At 41.7% G+C, this 12,396-nt stretch overlaps 1 protein-coding gene across 1 annotated transcript; it reads left to right on the top strand.

Moving 5' to 3' along the window:
- Nucleotides 1-10,947: 10,947 nt before the first annotated feature.
- On the top strand, nt 10,948-11,391 carry LOC145796285 (diacylglycerol kinase 1-like). The gene is made up of 2 exons (XM_082881362.1): nt 10,948-11,061; nt 11,260-11,391. The coding sequence occupies exons 1-2, from the start codon at nt 10,948-10,950 to the stop codon at nt 11,389-11,391; spliced, it is 246 nt and encodes an 81-aa protein (XP_082737488.1).
- The last annotated feature ends 1,005 nt before the right edge of the window (nt 11,392-12,396 follow it).

The raw sequence follows: 12,396 nt of genomic DNA, 5'->3' as shown, positions 1-12,396 counted from the left end.
GTGCACCTGGAATGCAGTCTCAGAATTGCCGAAGTTGAAACATGCTAAAATGCTCCAAATTTTCCCTCTTTTCTTTTGCTTTGCAGTCCGGAACCTAAAAGCTTCGGATAGGTTCAGGTTTTCCTGTTCACACTTATTGGGGGTGGATCCTGCAGTTTGTTGAAAGAACCAGACTTGCCTTGCACAAATGTGGAGAATGGCACTGCACCCTGAGCACAAAGTGATTTGAGAAAATGGGGTTTTCAACCGAGTGTTAAGCCTACGACTGAACACAGTGAAAAAGACTCAACAACGAAAGCAAAAAGGTAGACTTCCTAAACACAACGAAACACGCTCGGGACCGACTCAAAACAAGAGTTGAGGTAAACAAAACAAAAGACACGACACACAGACGCGTTATAAAGACGAGAGACCTCAGAAATCGCGAGGAGCCAATTTCTTCGGGTATCATTTCCCACCATTTCTTATTTGTGATTCTCACATCACTCGGCCCTCAGGCTCGGTTTTTCTCTAAAAACCCTTTTGCTCACTTTTCTCTCAACGCACATCTCTCTATTCTTAACTCTCTCATTCTTTATATCCCTCCTCAGGGTGATTGATGGACAAATAGAAAGTTCTAGGTTCATGCCCAACATTGTTAGCGCGCAGCTATTTCCTCCGGTGACGTTTAGTCGATGTTCCGGCTGAGGGGATAGAGTACCCTGATCCACTGCAATTCGTGCTTCGCACTTGGTTGATACCTCGTTGCTCGGAGGTTGAGAGAGCTTTCAGCCCTTTAATGACAGCTTCAGTTGTGCCCTTCTGGCAAGTATGCTGGCGATGGGAGAAAAACAGGAGGCCTGACTCAACTGTGCCCCTATTTCATCATTTTGACCATTTTTTTGTTTTGGTTTTCTACTAAAACAAATTTTGACCAACACGAGAGTTAGATTAACATGTTTGTTCAATTTTTGATTTAAAATCATGCAAGTTAGGCTATGAGCACTGAAAATTTTCCTTTTTTGGTCCAAAAAAAGGTCCAGTTTTGGAAATATTTTTTGAGAAAATAGTCAACCTCAGTAAAAATTTTCAAAAACTATTTTTGCAAACGGTCACTGCTCAACAAGCGCAGAACTTACTCTCGAGATGTGCAACTTCAGATCGGAGGCAATAGAAAATTGCCCCTTGTCTGGATGACACTACATGGCAACGGAAAGTTGCTCCTGGTTTGAATGGTGACTCTTGGCAACAGGAAGTTGCCCTTTGTCTGGATAGCGCCACAGCATGTTGTAAACAGTCCTCATCAGTGATGATCGCAACCGAACTCTCGGATACAGAGAAGACGAAGATGGTCAAAACCAATATATGGACACAGTCGCTTTGAAAGCGTTGGGGGCTGGACTTCAGGATGAAGTTGCCTACGTATCCCAAACATAGGAATCAAGCCTTACGTAGTTCGGGGTTAAGGTACACTCCAGTATTAACCTCTCCTTTTGCGCTCTAACTTTTGCTAAGGTCGCCCTTCCGGGTTTTCAACCTTGCGAGCTTTGTTTTTCTTTTCTTTTCATTTCTTTTTATTTTCTTTTCTTCAATCTTTTCAAGATTTTTTAATTCTTTTTCTTCATTTTTTTTGCATTTTTCTTTTCTTTCTTTTTTTCTTGCTCTAACTTTTGCCTGGGTTGCCCTTTCAGGTTTTTGGCCTAGCGAGCCTCTCAACGGTAAAAGTGTAGCTTTGTCCATGTCAAATGGTTTTGAGATCTTGAAGTCATCTGAATCCAGGAGAATAGCTATTGTTGTTTGCTGATGATGTAGGAGTCCATCTAATGGGGGTTGAGTTTGCCCCTAGTGTTGTGGATAGGAACTCGGTTGTCCTTCAGCAATGCTTTTTTCTTCCCTCCCTTCTGGATTTGGTATTCTTGCCGATCTTTATCTTTGACTCTTCGAGCACATTTGAAATTCTTTTGCCCCTAGTTCAAAGGGGTGCTTCTGATTTAGCTTCGCAAGCTTCTTTTGACCTTCTGATCTTTTTTATCCGACTTTCTTGGCCTCTTGTTCGAGGGCTGCTTCAAATCTGGCCACACAGGCCTCACATTGTGGTTGACCGTTGAACATTCTGAATTTAAGTCCAAGGTTTGAAAATGAGGGGTCGAGTCTTGAGGCTGAGAGCGATCCTAAGCTGCACAATCTCAAGAGTGATTCCACACAGGTCTTCACAGGACCACGCAAAACATTTTTTGAAATCTTTTAAGAAAGCGACTAGTCGCCCGTGCTGAAGACAATGTAGAACCAATCTGGATCAAGCCAGGATTCTTCTCAGTACTCACATTAACAAGCACGATCTTATTCATTAAGGGCTTAGCACGCCTCTTTTTCTCTCAGTTGATCAAATTTTTACAAATCCCAAGGAATTCCTTCCTCTTTGTTTTCAACACATCGTGTTAGAAAACGTTTTGAAAAACTTAGGTCAATGCAATGATTTAAAGGTGCAGAAGAGCAGGTGAGATGCTCTGCTAATTCATCCTAGATTTTCTGGCACAACTGGCACAAGGTAGAAGCAAATGCAAGAGTGTGAAAATTACTGCTGTTCCATTCAAATTTGTTGGTGTAACTGGCTCCAGGCAGAAACAGACTCAAAACAAAACGAAAAGACAAACGCAAAACAAAATGGTGATGCCTGAGGTAACACCCCCGGAATCACCCGACCTTTGTACAACAGGACTGACTCGATACAACAAGACAGACCCTTAATCAAAAAGACTGACTCGAGACAATGAGACAGACTCAAAACAAAACTTACAGAACTGACTCAACACCCAAGTCAGAAACTACAAAACTAGCATTCGCAAATGCTCAAAAAAGTGCGTGCCATACGCCACATCTGAGGTAAACCGAGCGCCACCCACAGGTGGTCCAACCCTTGATCACCTACTCATACTATCCTCGAAGTTCACTGACCCAGTGATGGTAGACTTCACCGAGCTTGGCGGGAGGACAACCTCGTTGTCAAACAGATCCTGTACTTCGTGGCGAAGACGGAAGCAGTTGTCGGTGCTGTGACCAATTTGCTGGTGGTACGCGCAGTACTGGGTAGCATCATGTGAGAGAGGGAGGTTACTCGGGAGGGGCCGAGACTCAAGGGGTTTGAGATGCCCCTTTTTGGCGAGGATTTGAAGTGCCTTAGACAAAGGCATGTAGAGGGCATGGAAGACCCTGCGAGCTCGGGGCGGATATTTCGAAGTCTGCGAGTTTTTGCTAGACGCACTCGAAAAAGGATTGGCAGGTGCTGCCTTGGCTCTCTGATCTTTTCCAGGTGTAGGGTTAGAATTGGAAGGAACTGTTCTGGTACGACGATCCCCATCTCGATTTTCCCCCTGGCTTGAACTACTCTCGTCTTTAGTGGAGAAGATGTCATCCACAGTCTTAGCCACAACTGCGAGTACTTGTTGCTTATTCAACCCTCTGGCTTTCAGAACCTCAACAGCTTGCTGGAGTTGTTCATAGGGATCAGTGTCCATCTTCATCTTGTTCTTTCCACTAGCCTCAGCTTGGTGGAAGGTTTGGGTTGCTTGACCAATACGAAGTCCGGCTGTTGTTGACATATCATTACTAGAACTTGAGACAGCTTCAGGTTGACTGAGCTCAATTACAATTTGCCCCAGTAGCGGGGGCTCCTGCAGCATGAAATTCCCAACATACAATGCATTTGGTGGTGGAACCGATATTCCACAGGGTAGATCCGCCACAGATCTTTGAAGGTCGCCAATCATTCCCATCAACTCAAACGTGGTGGGCTCACGAGCTTGAAACAACTGGGGTGTCCAGACCGGGTGCGCGGTAGGTGACCTAGGTGGGTGTGGTACTTTAACGTCGGTCTCACCCTGCAATGTGATTCCTTGGTCTAATGCGGCTGCCATAACCACAATTTCTTCTGAATTTTGCGTCATCACGAGTCTGCTGAACTGAACAGAGGTGATGTGACTGGTGATTGACAGATTAGATGGACCGGACTGGTGACTGACGGATCTGATGAACCGGTAAGCCTTTTCCTGTCTTGCCTCAGCAAAGAAGAACACTGGTTGCTCTGAACCGAGTCTCTGAACTGAAAGAGAAAACATGCAGCATCTCAGCCCAATCCCACCAATACAGACATGAACATAACTGAATAACTGCATTCGACCATTGATCACTGTTCCCAAAATTGCTGTCCCCAAAACTAAATCTGATACCCGCAGATATAACTGATTCCCAAAATACTGAACTGGTGCCCGCAGGCCTGATACCCAAACTTGTAAACTGATATGTGCATTCCTGTACAGACGCACTCTAAAAGCACATAAAAACAAGTGAGAGCCAAAACACCCCTATGTTGGGGTAGGGTTTCCCTGTCCTATTTTGTCAGGAGCTAGGGTTTCACTACGCAACGCAGCGGTTTCAAACAACCTATAATCGGGTAACCAACCTGTCCTAGCTTGGAATGGTCACTATGGATTCCGAATACGCACTAGGTTGAATGGTAAAAAAGGGTGCCCCGGTAAAACTGGAGTTTGTGTTCCCGTCGTGGCAGAGCCCGCAACCGGTTAGCCTTATGGCACGCTTCTCGAAACGAGCCTCCGGCAAACTGTTCAGGAATAACATACGGCAAGCACGGTGTCCTAGGCGCACCAATGCAAATGCAATGCAAAGAAACACATAAGTGTAGTCAAAACCAGATATCGCGAGTTCGAGTCAAGTTCTCTAATTCCCCAGCAGAGTCGCCAAAAACTGTAGACGTCCCCGACCGTCCCGGGAGGGAAATCCCGTTTTGTTCATTTGGGCTTACTATAGTTCAGGACTCAATGTCACGGTCCTGTATCTAATCTCGCAGAGTGCAATGCAAGACTGATGAATCATCAAAGAGTCCAAATCCGGCAAATCGTTTTTGAAAACAGATTTTTTGAAAGAAGTGCTAAACATGGACTGCTTTGCCAGATACAGAGTCGCCACCTAAATATTTTATTTTGGGAAATTTAAGAAACCCTGACTCGTTGCCTAAGGCCACGTATCCGTTATCACCAAAGTTGCCTCGGCTCAAGAACTTGGGTACGATTGGGGAAGGTCAGCTATGAGCACCCCCGCTCGCCCGATCAAAGATCGGCCACTACTAAACATGATATCGAGTTTTGAAAATATTATGCATTCTTATTCCGGTTATTAGCCTAAATTTACTATGTGATGCGCACAGCATACAAGTATAGACTGCATCGCCTGAATTGGAACAAAACATCTCATGTTTGTTTATTTGAAAATGGTTTGATGGTGCTACTCGTAAGTAGGCTAAGACGTGGATTTGCCACCCTCGGGTGGGCTTAGAAAACAAGATGATTTGAAACTCTCAAGTGGGCTTAAAACTCACAGTCAATGCATTATTCCAACTTAGATAATCCAACCTTCACCCACAAGCATTCAGGCAGGTATATCACATAAGCAGTTACCCTCATGGTAAGCATGCTATCATGGCAGTCACTCACACACATGCAAAGATGCTAAAGCATAAACACTTACCGAGTACTCCGAGCCAAAACAGAAACTAGTTAGTAATCACATGCATGATCCTAGTTCATGTTAAGATGACTAATGCAACACATGCAGGAATGCAACTACAATAGGCTCGGCTATTCTAAGATGGCATATGAGATGCTACAACTAACACGTATTCAACTTGAAATTGAAATACAATGCAGTTAGTATGATGCGCTGAGCCTGATGCATGCAAGACATGAATGATGCAAACATGCATAGCATAAGGATGCTAATTGAAACATGCCCTAATCTAACCATTATAAGCTGGTAAATAAAAGGGAAAAAGACGTGGGGTTGGAAGACATACAACACACGCACACACACGTATTACAAAATTGGCCCTCTCTCGGAGGGTCCGAATAAATAATACAAACCACCTAATTAACTAACTAACAAGCTAATTAATTATTACAAAATCAAATGAATAACTAGCTACAACTAATTATTACACAATTTAATTAATTAACAAATTAATTAACTAACTAATGAAAGACAACAAACAAATAGGGAAAGCAGTAAACTCTACTTGAAGAAGAGGAGGGTATGCATGCTCGCTTTGGTTCCTCGCCTCGAAACGCCTTCCGGTTGTTCTTTTAGAGGCTCTGTTTGTAGGGTGTCTTCCAGTGTTTGTTGCTGAAACTTACCAAAACACTACTGGAGAGTTCACTAGTGGCCTGCCGGCCATGGAAGGAGATCTGCCGGCCAACAAAAGGGCACTGCCAGCCAAGGATGTGACACTGCCGGCCATTAGTGGTGCACTGCCGGCCACTGGTGTGCTGTGACACCAAGCTGCAACAAAGCACAAAATAGAGAAAAGGGAGGGTCTCCCAAGGGCATGTATGCACTATGCCACCCCATATCGCCTCAAAAAATCAAGGGAGAGGCCTAGCCGGATCCACGATCATCAATCACGCATCCCGATGCAAGATGGCCAAAGATCTGACTTGTGCAAATCAATATGAAAATGAATGCACAAATATAACAAGTAAAGCCTAGAACTCTATCATGAATCATCACGAGCTTTGGCGACCGAGAATTGAGACACGTTCCATCACTCGGAGTATGAAACGTCCCTCGTTCCTCGTGCTCAGATTAACACTTAATCCAAACAACGATGCAACACATAAGCATAGCAAACATGCAATGAGACTTAAGTGTGCAAGCATGTAACTAACTTAAGCATGCAACAAGCATATAAGCATGATGTGAGGCAACAACCTCGGACAACATGACAAAATGTAACATGGACATGCAACAACATGTAATGGGGCTAGCATGCGACAACATGCAAAGATGGAGCAAGCATACAACAATATGCAAGACAGGCATGCGACAACATGCAAAGGAATGGACTTAAACTAATGTGGGCAGCTCTCAACAAAGCCCAAATCAATGGCCAAAAGTGATGAATCGATGGCATGAAAAGCATGAAATGGCAAGGCAAACATGTATGTCAAGTGGCTCAAGTATTAAGGCACAAAGAGGACAACTCTTAAGCACAATTAAGGAGCAACAAACATGGGTATATGGTAATGAGGTAAGCTCTGAAATTTCATGTAAAGTGATGCCAAATCAAATCAACAATGCAAGCATAGCATGTTATGATGCTCAAAGCTCAAAGTAAGCAAGGGGACTTAAGCCAAGGCCATACAAGGTAAACCCCATGGGGCCGAGGGGACCTAAAACAGTCCTAGGGTAGGTCCAAACAAAACCAAAACCAAGCTCAAAGCTAGCCAACATAGGCTAGAACACCAAGCCAAAAAACATGGAGCATGCAAGGCTTTAAAGAGGCAATGCACTACAGCTATTGAAACCAAACATGGCATGACTTGGGTGACATAAAACAGAGTTACATCATGGTATAATAAGACCCAAAATGCACTGAAATGATGAGCCAAAGGCTTAGGCTTAATGGCATGCACAAAAGCTCATTCTTGAGGCATAAAGCACAAGCTATATAAAGCATTCAAAGCATGTCAAATGCAAGTGTATGACAACGTTTCAGGGACTGAAATAGCATATGGAATGAGGACAAAGCATGCAAACATCACATGTATGGCATGGTAGGGGCCTCAAAACCCGAGGCTAGCCTAAGCATTTACACTATAGCTATACAAAGCACGAGTGATATGGCCATGGCAGCCCAAAACAGTCCTAGAGCAGCCCAAAATAAGCATAAAATCATGTTAGAACAAAGCCAAAATATGCTAGGATGATGAGTCAAAACACCATGCACAAAGGGCTAGTAAACAAGATTTGTTCTACACCTATATGGAGCATGCAAAGAATGATCAAACCAACTATGGATAGGGTCATGACATGCCAAATGATGACCAAATACATGCTGAAATGTAAACCAAACAAGCTAACATGACATGGCAAAGCATGGAGCATATGAAGCTAGTTTAAGGGATTTACATTACAAGTACATCATGCAAGCATGGAGTGACAAAACCAACCCAAAACAGATTCATGGCATGGTAAAACATCACCAAAAACCCACTGAAATGGACTCAACACAAGCTAAGCACACATGCTACTTTGATGAGTTATGAATGGAGTTACTCAACACATACAAGATGCATGCAAAATATGACCAAACCGGTCATGGACAGGGCCAAGGCATGTCCTAGAAGTCACAAAAATAGGCCTGAACCAAGCCTCAAAAATTCATGGAGGGATGGTCCTTTGGAAGGCCAAAAATGCAAGCAATAAGGAACCAAAAGAGAGGGGGGCCACCCCCTCTGATTAAGGACCTCAAAACCACACCTTTACCACTGAAAATCCATTGGATTTCAGTGGTAAGAAGGCCAAACCAAGGCTAGCTCGGAGGCCTCAAGGAATGGCTTAAAACAAAGCCAAACAAAGAATGCAAGGGGGTTACACACCCCTAACAGCAAAATGACCTTAACCAAACTTAAAAAGCACTTAAATACAAGACTATTTTCAGTTATAAGCAAAGCCCAAATCAATATGCAAGGAGGACTAAAGTGAGGCAAAAGAAAGTGCAAAAATGGAGAAAATACTTACCCTTGAAGACCCTCTTCGAAACCAGCAACTTCAGGAGGGTAGAAACCAGTTTTCAGAGCTCATGAATCCCTCCCAAGAAGCTTAGTCCAATGGTGGTGGTGTATCTCTATGTGTTGTAGTGTAAAAGTGCAAGGAAATCCAATTTCTAAGCACAAAATACAAACAATATAGAGAGAAAGAGAGGTTTTTCTCTTCAAAATGGCTGAACCCCTGGCAAAGAGAGAGGCCTCTTGCTTATATAGAGGAATGCAAAGCCAAAGCTTCTTCAAGAAGCTTTGCAAGGGCTTCATCCCTCCATACACGTGTATGGAGGGGAGCAAACAAAAATCCAGCTGGCTCAAAAGATCTAGAGGAAAACCAGTTGAGACAGGGGGGTACCGGCCATCATCAATGGCCGGCAGTGGCTCACTGATGGCCGGCAGGGCATCACCAATGGCCGGTAATGCCATGCCATGGCCGGCAGTGAACCAAAAGGTCCACTAAGAGAGGACCTAGCCAAGGTCCAAGAAAGAGGCAAAAAAGATACAAGGTCCGGGAAACTCGAACCGGTGACGTTCTGCCGCGACAGTCGAGTACTCAGCGAGCAATCGAACTAGTTGTTGGGTGTACCTACAAGCACAACTAAGTCTTGAGGACGGTCAAAAATGGGGTGTCTACAACTTGCCACGCGACAAGGAACACATCATCTCTTCGGACCCAACCCAAAAGACGTTTGGGGTCCACTTAATTTTGGGCTCAAAGTTGGCCCAAAATAAGCCTTATAAAAACCAATTTTCCAACACAGAATTCTTTGTCATTGGATATGTGTATATATAACAAAGAAAACAATGATTATTGGATTTGTGTCTATATAACAAAGAAGTAATGATATCAACAAATGAATTGTCTACCTGATGTGCATATAAAATGTTGATTGACCAAATCTAATGATTTCATGGTTGCTTGATGAAAAATCATTATATTAATGCTTATATGCATTTATGCACACTTGTTTTGATGACAAAAATAAAGAAATTCAGTAGCCGCACATCTTCATTCTTCTAATTCTCCTCATTTTTCTCCAAATCTTAGATCTAAAACTCTTCTCTCTTTCTCTCTCTAAGTTGTAAGGATGGGTTCACGATGGTGGAGGCTGTGAAGATTGGGTTCGCGAGCGATGATGAGTGGCTATGAGGCTGAGTTCGCAATAGATAGTGATGGTCGGTGGTTGCGGTTGTTGCAGCAGCAATGAGAGATAGTGATGGGGGCTGAGTGGCGGCAGTGGGGATTGAGGTGAAGGAGACGATTTTAGGAAGTGGTGGGATGAAATTAGGGTTTCAAACATGAACGACTGTAAAGGAGTATAAAATTGATAAGGATAAGGATACATTGGGAACTATGGAAGTGTACTGAGATGAAAGGTGATGTAATAAGAAATAGAGTATAAGGAATAAATATGAAGTATAAGTAGAATTACCCTTTCAACTAATAAAAAATAAGTTCGAACACCATCTTAATTTCGCCTTAAAATCACACTCTAATTTTCTGATAATATGGTAATGCTTGACATCACCCAACGATAGGGCTGGGCATAGGGTTATCCAACCCGCACAACTCGCCCTACCCGACCCGACCCGCACATGTATGGGTGGTTTCGCAAATTGAATAGGGTAGGGTGTGGTTTGGAATATATGAGATTTTCGGTTTGCGGGCGAGTTGCAGGTTTGAACTGCACCCGTCACAACCCGCCCGCACTTAGCCAAATATAATTTTAGTTTTTTTTTTTAAAAAAAATAGACCCTTCATCATCTTGATCATCTATCCTATCTATTTTTGTTTTGCCCAAACAAACAAAACCCTAATCTTAATCTATGCGCAGCTAAACTCTCATTCTTCTATCTCTCTCTCTCTCCCCGATCGACCAGAACCAATGCCGTTCTATCTCTGTCTCCGACAACTCTCAGGTAAGCCTCTCTTCTCTTTCATTCTTGTTCTTGTTCTTCCATCTTATTTTCTCTCTCGTTCTTGTTCTTATTCTTCCATCTTATCCTCTCTTATTCTCATCTTCTTTCTTATTCATGTTCTTCCATCTCTCTCTCTCTCTCTCACTCACTCTTCTCTCTCCCCGATCGACCAGAACCAACATCGATCAAAGTGAGCGCCGATCTGTCTCTGTCTCTGGCAACTCTCAGGAAATCCTCTCTGTCTTTGTCTCTGTCTCTCTCTATGTATGAATCAATGTTGTTTGTTGTTCGGATGCTGAAAAAATGAATGAAAAGAAAAGTTTTGGTATTTTCTTAACAACCAAACAGTTTGTGATTCGGTGATATGTTATATTAGCTATATCTACATTCACAAACCTAATGGACATAGTTGTTATAATCCTATAGTTTAGCAGTAATGGGTAACCCTGAATATGATAATACGTTGAAGGATTACCACATTATTGATTACATACTGGTACCTGAATCAAAAGTCGATGAAGCTTCCCATATACCAGCCTGCCCTATGATAGTATTCATCAATTCTAAAAATGATGGGTAGCTTGGAGAACTTCTGAAAACTTATCAGACTCTTCTTAATAAAAACCAGGTATTTGCATCTATATATTTTTTTCTTGTGACTGGATGAATGGGATTGCACTGATATGAACGAAGAAATCTTTAAGATAGTTGTTGAATTTGTTTGACATTGGGATGAACGATTTTTCAGGTTTTTGATTTGGGAGAAAAGGCTCCTGACAAGGTGTTATACCAGTTTTACTTCAATTTGAAGAAGTACAAGAAAAGAGAGGATAACCTGGTCACTGAAATTGAGAAGAAATTGAAAATAATTGTGAGTTGACTTTATAGTTCAATGCTATTGTGAGGTGGTTTTCCTTTCTTACATGTCTAATATATACTCACTTCACTAGGTTGCAAAATTGAGGGAAAATGGCCCAAAATAAATATTTATAAAAGGGGGGAGGGAAAGCTCAAAAATAAATTTTTAAAGAAAAAAGTCTAAACCACAAACCGTCCGCAACCACCCGCACATCCGCGAACCATATCCCCACAAACTGCAAACCGCACTGCGGGGCGGTTGCGAGTTGAATTTTTCCCAAACCGCATAGATACGGGTGGGTCAAAACCGAACCGTAAACCGCACAAATCCGATCCATGACCACCCCTACCCAGCAAGGACATAACACAAATAACTTGCAACCAAAGTCAGCTACGTGTCCAACTAACACCAAGTTGAGTTAAAAGAAAGGCAATCATTGGGTCAATTTGGTTTAGTTGTAGAATTATGATTTGAGTGTAGAATTATGTTTTGAATTTTGAATTTAAATTTTTGAATCATGATTTGAAAAGAGAAAATTTGTTTAGTTATGAGTTTTGAAAATAGTTTTGGAATGATTTGTAATTTATTTATTTATTGATTAATTCATGTAAAGAGAATCTGAGAAGAGAGATGAGAGAGGAGAGAGAAAAAATTATTGATTAATAATAAATAAATAAATAAGAGAGAGAGAGAGAGAGAATAGAGGAGTTTTGATAGTAATTTCGAGTTGTATTTTTAAAAAAAAAATTGGTTGATATATTTCATCCAAATAATGAAAAATAAACCAAATGCTACCATTGTGTTTGGTTTTAATTTTCTAAATTTAATTTTTTGGAAATTGTGAATTTTTTGTTTGTCATATTTTTTTTTTGGTTTTTAGTGAATATTTTTAAAATTTTAAGTAATTTTTTTACATTTTTAAATGTACCTTATTTAGATGTATTTAAAAAGTAAAATATTTTTAAAAAATTAATAAATATACAAGAATACAAAAATATACTGAATTTCTGTATTTTTTTTAATATT

The sequence above is a fragment of the Camellia sinensis genome, chromosome 7 (genome assembly GCF_055761805.1).
Source record: "Camellia sinensis isolate YWXY chromosome 7, ASM5576180v1, whole genome shotgun sequence".
Taxonomy (NCBI): domain Eukaryota; kingdom Viridiplantae; phylum Streptophyta; class Magnoliopsida; order Ericales; family Theaceae; genus Camellia; species Camellia sinensis.
This window is presented reverse-complemented; position numbering and strand designations above follow the sequence as displayed.